At 52.8% G+C, this 14,498-nt stretch overlaps 1 protein-coding gene across 2 annotated transcripts in view; it reads left to right on the top strand.

Annotated features, from left to right (window-relative positions):
- The window catches only part of LRRK1 (leucine rich repeat kinase 1), a 137,709-nt gene that overhangs the window by 119,436 nt on the left and 3,775 nt on the right, over positions 1-14,498 (top strand). For both annotated transcript variants that reach the window (XM_027766061.1, XM_027766062.1), the window contains 6 exons: positions 1,149-1,426; positions 2,448-2,642; positions 3,860-4,011; positions 6,439-6,556; positions 8,905-9,021; positions 12,798-13,648. In XM_027766061.1, coding sequence (XP_027621862.1) covers positions 1,149-1,426; positions 2,448-2,642; positions 3,860-4,011; positions 6,439-6,556; positions 8,905-9,021; positions 12,798-13,648 — 1,711 coding nt within the window. The remainder of the gene's footprint in view (positions 1-1,148; positions 1,427-2,447; positions 2,643-3,859; positions 4,012-6,438; positions 6,557-8,904; positions 9,022-12,797; positions 13,649-14,498) is intronic.

Below are 14,498 nucleotides of genomic sequence, written 5' to 3'. Positions count from 1 at the left end.
ATTTCTCACTTTCTGTCTCTATGTCTCTCTGTCTGTCTGGCGAGTGCACGTGCCCTATAGCGAAAACCTCTCCAAAACAAACAAACAAACAAAAAAAACAACTTACACTTGTCTATAAAAGGAACATAATAGTCCTCCCTGTGAGGGCATTGTGCATCCATAGGAGGGTCCAGGAGGCAACAACTGATGATTTAAAACGTCCAAATCATTCTTTTCACCAGAGCACCCCACACATATGCAATGGGTAAGACTCGGAGACGCTGGGGCCAGTTGCATTAGACCTGATTTATATATTTTTAGGCTTTTGCCATAGGGCGTGTGCACTATGAGAGAAACAGAGAGAGGGAAAGTAAGAAATCACCAACACGATTTTGATCCCATGATACTTTGTGGCCTTTGTGTGATAATTTGTGGGCTTCTGGAATTTGCATTTTAAAAAGTGAAGGTGGGAGAACTTAGGCCTCTGTTCTTTCTTTTCCTTTCATTCTTTCTTTTTTTTGGAGAGGTTTTTGCTATAGGGTGTGTGTGCGCGCCAAACAGACAGACAGAGACAGAAAGCGAGAAATCACCCCCCAGGGGAATGGCCACACTGCAATCCCTACTCCTCCGTTCTCCTCACAGGATCTTGCGCACGCATGCACATGCACCTGGCATGAGTTTTAAGCCACCAGGTCCGGGACGCGAACCGCGGTCTCCTACATGGGAGTCCAGCGACATAGCCATTACGCTAACTGCTAGTCCCAGTTTTATTTCATTTTCTGTTCCCTCTGGCCTCAAACTCAGACAAAGAGGAGGACTTATCAGTAGACTATCAGGGCCAGCAGGTGGTGGAGTGGTTAAGGCGCTGGACTCCCACATGGTGGACTGTGATTCAAGTCCCGGACCTGGCAGCTTGAAACTCACACCGGGTCCATATGTGTGCATGCCCAAGATGAGAGAAGAATGGAGGAAAAGGGATTGCAGTGTTGCCATACTCCCTGGGGATAAGTTCTCACTTTCTATTTCTCTGTCTCTCCAGCAAGCGCATGCAACCTCTAGCAAAAATCTCTCCAAAAAGCCAAATTATAAAAGATTATCAAGTGTTTGGGGAGCTAGAAGGGAAGACCGTGGCTGTAATGACAATTTGCTTTTTTTTTTTTCCTTGCAAGATTCTTCCTTTATGCCCCTGGGACACATGCTTACCCAAAAAATAGCCTACCAGATTGCCTCGGGCCTGGCCTACCTACACAAGAAGAACATCATCTTCTGCGACCTGAAGTCCGACAACATTCTGGTGTGGTCCCTGGATGTCAAAGAGCCCGTCAACATCAAGCTGTCCGACTACGGGATCTCGAGACAGTCATTCCACGAGGGCGCGCTGGGAGTGGAAGGCACTCCCGGTTACCAGGCCCCTGAGATCAGGCCCCGCATCGTGTATGATGAGAAGGTACCTGCCCAGCCCTCGGCCACGCCCAGACTCGACCACGCCCCCTTTCTCGGGCACGCCCCACACCCAGGCCACACCCCTCCCTGGCCACGCCCCAGCCCAACACCCAACCACGCCCAGGTCAGACCACTCCCCTGCACCTGGCCACGCCCCTTCCCCTTCTCGGCCACGCCCTGGCCCAGCCCTCCAGTACATAAGCCCAGGTCCCAGCCTGAGCCAGCGGGCAGTCCTTATGGCCACTGTAGCTTTGGGCTCAGTGTGGTCCCCTCAGCTGACCCAGCACAGCTCCCGCTCTGGTCCCGCCATGCCCTTCAGGCTCTGCCATGAACCAGAGGGGCTCAGGGGGCTGTGTCTGTCTGTTCATGCCAAGATGGCCTTCTCAGCTTTGGGATGCTCAAACCTTGGTTCGAAGACATTGTGAGGGCTGAACACGGTAGACAAAGAGTCCAAAACAGTGGGCCAGCAGGTGGCGCAGTGGTTAAAGCACTGGGCTCCCATGTAGTTGTCTACGGTTCGTATCCTGGACCCAGCGCTTTAAAACTCATGCCGGGTGTGAGAGGAGAAGGGATTGTGGTGTGGCCATCCCCTCCAGGAGTGATTTCTCGCTTTCTGTCTCTCTGTCTCTCCAGCGAGTACACGTGCCTTATAGCAAAAATCTCTTTTAAAAAAAGAGTCAGGGACCAGCAGTTGGCATAATGGCTATGTCGCTGGACTCCCATGTAGTCGACCGCAGTTCGCGTCCTGGACCTGGTGGCTTAAAACTCACGCCGGGCGCGTGTGCTTGAGTGCCCAAGATCCCGAGAGGAGAACGGAGGAGAAGGGATTGCGGTGTGACCATCCCCCCTGGGGGGTGATTTCTCGCTTTCTGTCTCTCTGTCTGTCTCTGTCTTTCTGGCGAGTGCACGTACCCTATAGCAAAACCTCTCCAAAAAAAAAAAAAAAAAAAAAAAAAGGCAGGGCCCGACTGGGGGAAAAAAAAAAAAACAAGGCAGGGCCTGACTGGGCGTCCCTCCCCGCCCAGGTAGATATGTTCTCCTACGGAATGGTACTGTACGAGTTGCTGTCGGGACAGCGTCCTGCCCTGGGCCACCACCAGCTCCAGATTGCCAAGAAGCTGTCCAAGGGCATCCGCCCCGTGCTGGGCCAGCCGGAGGAAGTGCAGTTCCACCGACTGCAGGCGCTTATGACAGAGTGCTGGGACACCAAGCCCGAGAAGGTACGACCGTACGGGACGGAGGCTGGGGGCGGACCCTGCACTGCAGCAAGGCTGTGGGTCTCTGGAGTGTGCACATGGCAGCTCACCCACCCTTCACTAACCAGATTGGGATGTCCCTGCCCGGCCCACCTCTTCTGGAGAGAGGTGTTTACTGCACCTGACACCTGCAGTCTCATTTCCTGTGTGTGTGTGTGTGTGTGTGTGTGTGTGTGTGAGAGAGAGAGACAGAGAGAGAGACAGAGAGAGATCTCAGGAAAAATGCACTTTCTTGTCCTGCCCAAACCTTGTTATTATTTCATCATCCAAATAAATAAATAAATAAATCTATCCTGGGACCAACAAATGGTGTAATAAAATCACAGGTAGTTAGTTGACTGAGGTTCGAGTCCCGGACCCAGCATCTTCAAACTCACTCTGGGTGCGTGTGCGTGCGTGCCCAAAATCCCAAGAGGAGAATGGAGGAGAAGGGATAACGGCATGACAGCCTCCTCTAGGGGGTACTCGTAGGTGTTTTTTCTCTTTCGGTCTGGAAAGTACACGCACTCTATAGCAAAAATCTCTTAAAAAAGAAAAAAAGAGGAGCCAGCAGGTGGCGTGGTGTTTAAGGGCGTTGGACTTCCACATGGCTGACCGCAGTTCGAGTCCTGGACCTGGCAGCTCACTTTCTCACTTTCTTTCTCTCTCTCTCCCTCTCTCTGGTCAAATTTAAATAAATAAATTAATTAAGTTAAATAATTCTTAAAAAGAAAGAAAAGAACTTACTTACCAAATCTGAGACAAAAATAATTTTTATAAACTTTATTTATTTTAATTTGACCTGAGAGGGACGGAGTGAGAGGAAGAGAGAGAGTGAGAAAGCAAGCCGCCAGGTCCGGGACTCGAACCATGGTTGGCTATGTGGGAGTACAACACCCTTAACCACCACGCCACCTGCTGGCCCCCTGAGACAAAGTTAATTTAATGTGCTAGGAAGTAAACAGGGCCCTGGGAGAGCACATGCCCTTGGGTATGAGGTGTAATACTTGGGGGTCAGGTGAGTTCGATGCCTGGGGGCTTCCCTTCCAGCCTCTGAAGCCCTTCTAGCCTCTCATTTGGACGCGGCCCTGAATGACCACACTCCCCCATCCTCCCTGGTTGGGCCAGTCAATCTGCGGTGCATGGGTACCGGGGTGGCTGTCAGTGACCTTGCTCATGGCTCGGTGGCCTCTGTCCCACAGCGACCGCTGGCCCTGTCGGTGGTCAGCCAGATGAAGGACCCGACCTTCGCCACCTTCATGTACCTGCTCCCCTGCGGGAAGCAGACGACCTTCTTCTCGTCCCAGGGCCAGGAGTACACCGTGGTGTTTTGGGATGGCAAAGAAGAATCCAGGTAACCTTCTGACGCCTGCCCTGCCCTGCTGGTGTTCCGGGTGGGAGGCCACCATGAAACATGGGAACGGAGAGCCTGCAGTGGCCACAGCGAGGGGGTTTGGTTGATGTGGGGACCAGAGTCTGGTTAGAGTCCACTCCAGAGAGAGCAGGGTGGGAGATGGGGAGAGGGGACATTCCATTGGACAGACATGCATGTCCATATGTGGTTACAATAAGCAAAAGAGGGACCAGTGGATAGCGTAATGGTTACGTCACTGGACTCACACACAGTTGACGGCTGTTCGAGTCCTGGACCCGGTGGCTTAAACTCACCCTGATTTCTCGCTTTCTGTCTCTCTGTCTCTCCAGTGAGCTCATGCACCCTATAGCAAAAATCTCTCTGAAAAAAAAATAGAGAATTAAATAAATGCAAGATATCAACCAGGAATATTGTGGGTACCTGTCAATGGCACCCACAAGTGAAGGGCTTCCCTTTAAAATGGAAGCTAGGGTCAGCAGATGGCATAGAGGTTTAGCAGCTAGATCCCACATAGCTGACTTTATGGTTTGAGTCCCGGACCCGGTGGCTTAAACTCACCCCGGGCGCGTGTGCGTGCGTGCCCAAGATCCCGAGAGGAGTATGGAGGAGAAGGGATTGCGGCGTGGCCATCCCCCCTGGGGGGTGATTTCTCGCTTTCTGTCTCTCTGTCTCTCTCTGTCTTTCTGGCGAGCACACGCGCCCTGTAGCAAAAAACCTTCCAAAAATAAATAAATAAATAGACTTTTTTTTTTAAGATGGACAAACAGAACATTGAAAAACAGTTTGCTTGCTGTTTTCTCACCCATTTTTATCAGCTTGAAACACACAACCATCAATGACAGGGAAGGCGTCTTACACTTGTCGGCAGGAAAAATCGTATATTGCGAACTCTGTCCCCTCGCTTAACTTACTCTCTTAGTTTGGGAAAAGGACCCGCGTGATCTGGGGTACAGCTGCCCCCCCCCAGCTTCAGTCCCCTCTTCCGCACGCTGGGCAGCTGAGCCCCCACTGAGGACAGGAGGGGTGTGCTGAGGACCGACTCTCTAAAATGACAAGTTGTGAGTTCTCTGTGTACTTATGCTGGAGAGATCTTTTTTTTTTTTTTTTCAAAACGGAGAGGTTTTTGCTATAGGGCACATGTGCCCACCAGAGAGACAAAGACAGAGACAGAAAACGAGAAATCACCCCCCAGGGGGGATAGCCATGCTGCAATCCCTTCTCCTCCGTTCTCCTCTCGGGATCTTGGGCACGCACGCACACGCACCCAGCGTGGGTTTCAAGCCATTGGGTCCAGGATTTGAACCACGGTTGACTACATGGGAGCCCAACGACATAACCATTACACCATCTGTTAGTTCCCTGGGGAGCCAATATTTTTTTTTTTCGTATAGGTTTTTGCTATAGGGCGCGTGCACTCGCCAGAGAGACAGACAGAAAGTGAGAAATCACCCCCCAGGGGGGATGGCCACAACGCAATCCCTTCTCCTCCATTCTCCTCTCAGGATCTTAGGCACGCACGCACACGCACCCAGCGTGGGTTTCAAGCCATTGGGTCCAGGATTTGAACCACGGTTGACTACATGGGAGCCCAACGACATAACCATTACTCCATCTGTTAGTTCCCTGGGGAGCCAATTTTGAGGCCTCCCTGTAGTCTAGTCTGGACTTTGCCATCCCAGAGTTAGGCCTGGCTTTGTGTACTCCACCTTGAGGGACTTCTCTCTCTCTCTCTCTTTTTTTTTTTTTAAATTTTGTTATGGGTATGTATACTCACTGGAGAGAGAGACAATGGAGAGAGAGACAGAGAGAAAGAAAGTGAGAAATCACCCCCCAGGGGAGATGGCCATGCCACAATCCCTTCTCTCCCATTCTCCTCTCGGGATCTTGGACACTCATGCATATGTACCCAAGCTGCTGGGTCCAGGATTCGAACTATGTATTCATCCATGTGGGATCCAGCTGCCTTGACCACCACACCACTAGCTGGCCCACCCATAGGGGCTCCTCTTGATATTAGGGTGGGCAGGACATGGCCAGTGGGAGGGCGGTGTGTGTTCTTGGGTGCGCCTCTCCTTCATGCTTGGTGGTAACTGTGTCAGCCCTCTGAGGTCCCCAAAAGGAGAGCCTTGTCCCCAATGGGGACATCCATTCTCTGCCTGTGATGTTCAGGCACTTCCCTGTAGGTCCATGATTCCCCCAGAATCCCCCTTGGAGAAGGCCCTCGATTCACGTCCAGAGACCTCTGTGATGAGGCCAGGCATGCCTCACCCAGGGCAGACCGTGAGCCGGGGCTCCAGGATAAATCAGGCCCACGCTGATGTCCTCCTCTGAGACTGTCCAGCCAGGCCGGGGACAGGAGGCGGCCCTGGCCACCGGGATCTAATGGCACGGCTGTTCTGACCACAGGAACTACACGGTGGTGAACACCGAGAAGGGCCTTCTGGAAGCTCAGAGAATTAACTGTGCGGGAATGAAGCTCAGCTGTCAGCTCAAGGTCCAGAGCTCCCTGTGGACGGCCACCGAGGTAACCACGCACCCAGAGCCCCTTAGCAAGGGGCCTCCACTGGGTCACTGTCCCCGGGGAGGGCCGGCCAGATTATAAAGCTGTGGGGTGTCCAGGTCCACTTGATTTTCAGACGACCCTCCCTCATCCCCCTGCGCCCCTAGCACACTGCTGACCCAGGCGCCAGGGCAGCCCCACCGTGCCCGCCGCGAGCTTGTCACCCGAATTCAGGAAGCTCAATAGCAGGGGTGATTCTCAGCAGGAGCTTGGCGAGGTGCCCGGGTTTTTCTAACCTCACTGGGTCTACACAGCAAATCTACTCAGCATGGAAGGTCTTTCTATCAGGGAAGTCAGCCAAAGGCCCAAGGATTTGCCATTTTTATTTTTTTTCGAAATATTTCATTTTATTTATTATGATCATTTTTCAGTTTTGACTGGAGAGACACAGAGAGAGAGAGAGAGAGAGAGAGAGAGAGAGAGGAAGGTGAGAAAGCAAGTCACCAGGTCTGAGACTTGAACTGCAGCCGGCTATGTGGGAGTCCAGCACCTTAATCACCACACCATCTGCCGGCCCCATCCTTTTTAATTTTTTTAAAGAGGTTTTTGTCTTAGTGCATATGCTGGAGAGACAGAGAGACAGAGATAGGGAGAGGGGAAAGCGAGAAATCACCCCCTAAGGGGAGTGGCCACGCCACAATCTCTTCTCCTCCATTCTCCTCTCGGGATCTTGGGCACACACACACACACAGGCCCAGCATGATTTTCAAGCCACCGAGTCCAGGACTTGAACTGTGCTCAGCCAAGTGGAAGTCCAGCAACATAACTGCTATGCCAACTGCTGGTCCCAGGAGCTATCTTCTGAGAAACCCACAGTGATGTCCAACACACTGGCTCCAGAGACTCCAATGGAGCCTCCACTGAAGGCTCCTTTATGACCGGATCTGTCCCGGCAGGGCTGACGAGGCTGTTCTTCCCAGGACCTGCCCCCTCCCCACCTGGCACCACCAGGAACAGTCCCTTCTGGACTCACTGCCTCCAGACCACCTCCCATTCAGTTCTCAAGCTCACGTGGCCAGCAGGTGGTGTGATGGTTGAGGCACTGGACTCCCACATGGTCGACCGCAGTTCGAGTCCCAGACCTGGCAGCTTGCTTTCTCACTTTCCCTCTCTCTCTCCCTATCTCTCTCCAGTAAGCACATGTGCCCTATACAAATTTGCAATAATAATAATTTAATCCTAACCAAACAAACAAACAAAGAAAAAAGACCAAGTAGGGGGTCTAAGTGGTACAAGCTCCAGAGGGCAAATTGGAAGTACAGTTTCAACAAATATCCAAAATACTCCTACCTTGTAAGCCTCAATCATTTTGGTGTTAATCATTTATTCAGAGGAAATAAACAAGTCTCTCACATACACATACATATGGGAATATTCACCCCAGGGGACCAGCAGGGGGGTTGATGGTTAAGACACTGAACTCCCACATGGCCAACTGTGGTTCAAGTCCCAGAACTGGTGGCTTGAAAATCATGCCAGGTGCATATGAGTGCATGCCCAAGATCCCAAGAGGAGAATGAAGGAGAAGAGATTGTGGCATGGCTATCCCCCCTGGGGGGGTGATTTCTCACTTTCTGTCTCTCTATCTCTCTCGCTTTCTGTCTGTCTCTCTCTGGAGAGTGCATGCGCCCTATAACAAAAACCTAAAACGAACAAACAAATTAATCCCAATATAATTCATTGTAGTGAAAACTTGGAGACAGACTGAACATCTGACCACCGTGAAATTTTGATACCCCCAAGTCATTCTTAAGTGTCTTATCAAGAGAGAGGAAAGAGACCAGCAGTTAGCGTAATGGCTGTGTCACTGGACTCCCATGTAGCTGACCGCAGTTCAAGTCCCGGACCCGGTGGCTTAAACTCACACTGGGCGCGTGTGCGTGCGTGCCCAAGATCCCGAGAGGAGAATGGAGGAGAAGGGATTGCGGTGTGACCATCCCCCCTGGGGGGTGATTTCTCGCTTTCTATCTCTCTGTCTCTCTGGCAAGCGCACGCACCCTGTAGCAAAAACCTCTCCAAAAATAAATAAATACCCCTAGGAAATGTCTGTGAGGCCGCAGCCCACATCCCCATCATGGTTTTCTTGGGGCAGTGGATTATGGGTGATCTTACTCTTCTAGAAATTACGATGCACTTTTCCAAGTTTCTACAAAAAAAAAAAAAAAATCCCAAAAATCTAAAACCAACCAACCAGAAAGCCTCCACTTGCCGTTCTCTTCCAGGCTCATGGGGGATCCCCAAGACCAACACACCCCTATAGGGGACGCCAGACCCTTTCTAACACTGTCTCTGGGGCTTATCTGTCTTTACAGGACCAGAAGATTTATATCTACAGCCTGAAGGGCATGTGTCCTTTAAATGCCCCTCGGCAGGCGTTGGACACCCCAGCTATCGTCACCTGCTTCTTGGCCGTGCCTGTTATTAAAAAGGTGAGGTGGGGGGACCAGCAGTTAGCATAATGGCTATGTCGCTGGACTCCCATGTAGTCGTCCGTGGTTCGAGTCCCGGACCCGGTGGCTTAACTCGTGCCAGGCGGGCGCGTGTGCGTGCGTGCCCAAGATCCCGAGAGGAGAATGGAGGAGAAGGGATTGCGGCGTGACCATCCCCCCTGGGGGGTGATTTCTCACTTTCTGTCTCTCTGTCTCTCTCTGTCTGTCTGGCGAGCGTACGCGCCCTATAGCAAAAACCTCTCCAAAAAGAAAAAGAAAACAGGCATGGGAGATGCCTCTCTGGGCCTAGCACACGCAGAGCTGGGGCCTGTGCCCTTGGTAAATGTGAGTGTTATGAGTACTTTCTGACAGTTTGGAAATATACGAGCTCTCTCTTCTCCCTTCTCCAGTTTCATTTCTTAAAAAAAAAAAACAGGTATGAAATGAACCTAAGAGTCATTTACGACCGTGCTTTCAGGGACAGGGCCTGGCAGCTCAGGGCCCGGCCCATACTGGAGCGCAGGAGACCCCGACAACAAGGTGTCATTGAAGGCCATCCTGGGCTAGAGCCCCCAAGTCAGGGCTGCACCTCCCGCCCAGCCAGGGGGAATAAAGCCAGCTCTGTGCAAAGCCTCCCGCCCAGGGCACTGCCCCCTCGGAGGCCACCCTGCCGGGCACGCAGAGCGGACCCTGCATTCTCACACGCGCACAGGCTCACGCCCAGCCGCGACGTGGCGAGCACCGCCCTGGCCAGGGCCCCAGCGCACACTCCAGAGACAGGCGTTGCGCATCGGGCCTCTGCCGCTTCTTTTCCTTAAAATCCAGAAGGTGGATTTCGGCAGACTCTCTGGCCCCTGATGTGGGGCCGTTAACTCCGACAGCCCAGCCTCCAAGTTACCCGAAACCCCAACCAGGAAGCTTTCTGCTCTCATCTGGCTGGCACGAGGCCCGTTCCCTGCCCTGTCCTGATTCACGGACTGCCCCTGCTCCACCCCAGCTGGGACTCGGCAGAGGGACCTGGGCTGCGAACTGCTCTCTGTCCCCAGCTGTGCCCTAAAAGATGCCCTGGGAGGCCCGGGGAGGGGTCCCACATTCAGCATGGACTCCCTGCACCTTTGCGCTCCGCCCAGTGACCTCCGGGGGCTGCAGAAAACCTCCTCCTTCGGCCAGCAGGCGGCCTAGTGGTTAAGGCGTCTGGATCCAACATGGCCGACTGCCTTGTTCAAGTCCTAGCCCCGGTGGTTTGAGAAACACCCCAGGTGCCTGTGCGTGCCTGCCCCAAATCCCAAGAGGAGCGTGGAGAAGGGATTGCGGTGTGGCCATCCCTTCTGGGGTGCTTCTCGCTTTCCTTCTCTCTGTCTCTCTGCCAAGCGCATGCACATTGTAACAAAAAAATTTTGAGAGAGATTTTTGCTACATGGCAAGGACATAAAGAGACAGAGACAGAAAGTGAGGGGGGGAATGGCCACACCACAATCCCTTCTTTTCCATTCTTCTCTCAGGATTTGGGGCACACACACACACACACACACACACATATGCACCCAGTGTGAGTTTTAAGTCTCTGGGTCCAGGACTCGAACCACGGTCGACTACCTGGGAGTCCAGCGACATAACCATTATGCCATCTGCTGGTCCCTATTATTGTTTTCATTTGACCAGAAAGAGACAAGGCAGAAAAGGAAAATGAGAAAGCAGGCCTTGAACCATGATCAGCCATGTGGGAGTCCAGCACCTTTAACCACACCACGCCACCTGCTGCCTCCTGCAAGTTTGGAAAAATTTTAAAAATAGAAACTCTATTTTATTGTGGGGTAGGTCCCCTCAATGTCAGCCACACCCCAGGCATTTCGTAGTCGGTATCAGAAGCAGGGAATGTGGGCACTGTGTGGGCAAAACGCCCTCCACGGGGACCAGCAGGTGGCGTGGTGGTTATGGCGCTGGACACTCCCACATGGCAGATCATGGTTCAAGCCCCGGGCCTGGCATCTTGCTTTCTCACTTTGTCTTTCTCTCTCTCTCTCTCTCATCAAATGAAAATAAATGAACGAATCAATAAAATTAAATAAAATAATTTTTAAAAAAACGCCCCTCCACCAGAAGGTTGAGTTGTCAGAGAAATCTTAAAGAATTAGTTCAGCAAATGGAGAGCCATGTGGCATGATAGGGCCACAGACACTAATAAGATTTGAGACCAGCAGATGGCGTAATGTTGCATCACTGGACTCCCACACGTGCAACTACGGTTCGAGTCCCTGACCCAGTGGCTTAAAACCAAGCACGTGTGTATGTGTGCCCCAAACCCCGAGGGATTGCAGCCCAGCCCCTGGGGAGTGATTTCACACTCTTTGTCTCTCTGTCTCTGTCTCTCTGGCAAGTGCATGCGCCCTATAATCGCTTTAAAAAAAAAAGGGGGGCCGGCAGGTGGTGTGGTGGTTAAGGATGCTGGATTGCCATATGGCCAGCTGCAGTTCGAGTCCTGGACCTGGCGGCTTGCTTTCTTACTTTCTCTCTCTCTTGCTTTGTCCCTCTCTGGTCAAATGAAAAATAAACAAACACACAAATAAATAAAGTTAAATAAAATTTTTTAAAAAATAAATAAAATAAAATAAGACTTGGCCCTCCCTGGACCAGGTCAGTGCCAAGAGACCTGGTGGGCATGGGAGCCAGCCCCCCTCACTCAAGGAGCCAGTGAGCACCCCCCGCGATGCCATGGCTGTTGTCCCCATAGCCAGCAGCGTCATAGGAGGGAAGGCTCTGTGTCCAGCCTCTGAGGGAGGCCTCAGTGGATCCAGGGAGAAGGCAGCTTTCTGCTGTGTGGTCTGGGTGCCGCAAACTCTGCTTCTCTGCACCCACGAGCTCCCCTTCCAGCAGAGGGCTGGGTTGGCTCTGCCTGGCTTGGGCGACACCTCTTTGGTGGCCCAGAGCTGGCCCAGGAGCTCTGGTCGTGGCCTTTATTATTATTATTATTATTATTATTGTTTTAGGTTTTTTGGCATATGGTGTATACACTCACCAGAGAGAAACAGGGAGAGGGAAAGTGAGAAATCACCTCCCTGGGGAGATGGCCATGCCACAATCCCTTCTCTTCCGTTTTCCTCCTGGGATTTTGGATACACAAGACTCGCACCTGTCGTAATTTTATGCCGCCAGGTCTGGGACTCAAATCGCAGCTACTATCCCACCTGCTGGCCTAGCCCTGGCCTTTAAGAGCTTTGCTTCCAGGGGCCAGCAGGTGGCATGGTGGTTAAGGTGCTGGAATCCCACATGGCTGACCACGGTTCGAGTCCCAGACCTGGAACTCCCTCTCCCTGCCCTATAACACATTTAAAATGAATTATAATAATAAAATTAAAATGAATACTTTGGGACCAGCAGTTAGCATAATGGCTATGTCGCTGGACTCCCATCGACCGCAGAGTCCCAGACCTGGTGGCTTAAACTCACGCTGGGCGCATGTGCGTGTGTGCCCAAGATCCCGAGAGGAGAATGGAGGAAAAGGGATTGCGGCGTGGCCATCCTCCTGGGGGGTGATTTCTCGCTTTCTGTCTCTCTGTCTGGCGAGCGCATGCGCACTATGGTAAAAACCTCTCCAAATAAATAAATAAATAAATAAAATGAATATTTCTCTAAAATAAATAGATAAATAAATAAATAAACAAAGCCTTTGCTCCCGGGGCTGTGTTGACAGGAAGCACGTGCCCGCTGGTTCCCCCTGGAGCTGAGTTTTGACCCCGGAACATGTGCGATCACTCATCCTTGTCCCCTCCCCGCAGAACTCCTACCTGGTGCTGGCGGGCCTGGCCGACGGGCTGGTGGCCGTGTTTCCCGTGGTGCGAGGTGCCCCGAGCAACATCTGCTCCTACCTGTGCTCCCACACGGCCAACAGGGCCAAGTTCGGCATCCCAGATGAAGACCCGCGGCAGAACCCCTTCCCGGTGAAAGCCATGGAGGTGGTCAACAGCGGGTCTGAGGTCTGGTACAGCAACGGGCCGGGCCTCCTGGTCATCGACTGCGTAGCCCTGGACATCCGCAGGCGCCTGGAGCCCTTCTCGGCCCCGTCGGTGGTCACGTCGATCGTGTGCAGCTCGGAGTGCAGCGGGGACGAGGTCGTCTGGTGCCTGGACGACAGGGCCAACTCCTTGGTCATGTACCACTCGGCCACCTACCAGCTGTGCGCCCGGTACTTCTGCGGGGACCCCAGCCCCCTCAGGGACACCTTTCCCGTGCGCCTCCCAGGCCTGGGACCCCCGGACAGCCACGCAGCCAGCCCGAAGGAGCCCGAGGGGGACTCCATCGCGGACGTCAGCATTATGTACAGCAAGGAGCTGGGCACCCAGATCCTGTCCCACCAGGACTCTCTGACCGACTACTGCTCCATGTCCTCCTACTCTTCGTCCCCGCCACACCACGTGACCGGGGCCCCCGCGAGCCTGCCCAGCTCCCCGGCCAGCTCGTCCAGCGTGCCTTTCTCCACCGACCGCGAGGACTCAGACAGGCTGCACGAACCCGGGGCCGCCTCCGACAGGTCCGAGCACGACCTGACTCCCCTGGACGGCGAGGCCTTCAGCCGGCACCTGCAGGCGGTGAAGATCCTCGCCGTCAAAGACCTCATTTGGGTCCCCCGGTAAGTTCCCAAAGGTGGGGCACCATCCTAGGCATTTTCCTGGCTCGTTCTTTGTAGGCAGAGAAAGGGGAACATTTAGGGCTTCCTTAAAGATAATGTCGAGAGGCCGGCAGGTGGCTTAGCTGTTATGTCACTGGACTCCCACATGGCTGACCATGGTTTGAGGCCCAGACCCAGTGGCTTGAAAATCACACCGCAGTGACTAACAGATGGCATAATAGTTACGTGGCTGGACTGCCACGTAGTCAATCAGAGTTCCAGTCCTGGACCCAGTGGCTTAAAACTCACGCCGGGCACATGTGCCCAAAATCCCGAGAGGAGAATGGAGGAGAAGGGATTGCGGCGTGGCCATTCCCCTGGGGGGTGATTTCTCACTTTCTGTGTCTCTGGAGAGTGCACGCACCCCATGGCAAAAATCTCTTTAAAAAAAATAGATCCAATCAAGAGCATTGTCTTTCTCACCCTCTTTCATGGGAGAGATAAATAAATAGAAATTTTAGAAGAGAAAAAGATAATGTCGAGGTCCACCAGGAGCTGTCCTACAAAGAGGGTTTTTTTCCCATGAGTTTGGAATCCGCGATGCTCTTTTTTTCTTTTCATAAATTTGCTATAGAGGGACCAGCAGGTGGTGTGATGATTGGGGCACTGGACTCCCATATGGCCAGCTGCAGTTCAAGTCCCGGACCCGGCAACTTGAAACTCAGACCAGGCACATGTGCGTGCATGCCCAAAGTCCCGAGAGGAGAATGGAGAAGGGATTGCAGCATGGCTATTGCCCCTGGGAGGGAGGATAATTTCTCACGTTCTGTCTCTGTCTCTGGCAAGCACACGGGCCCTATAGCAAAAAATC

This window comes from Tupaia chinensis, unplaced genomic scaffold, assembly GCF_000334495.1.
Source record: "Tupaia chinensis unplaced genomic scaffold, TupChi_1.0 Scaffold140464_1, whole genome shotgun sequence".
In the NCBI taxonomy this organism is placed as follows: domain Eukaryota; kingdom Metazoa; phylum Chordata; class Mammalia; order Scandentia; family Tupaiidae; genus Tupaia; species Tupaia belangeri.
Note: the sequence above shows the minus strand (reverse complement) of the source record. Positions and strands in the feature narration are given on the sequence as shown.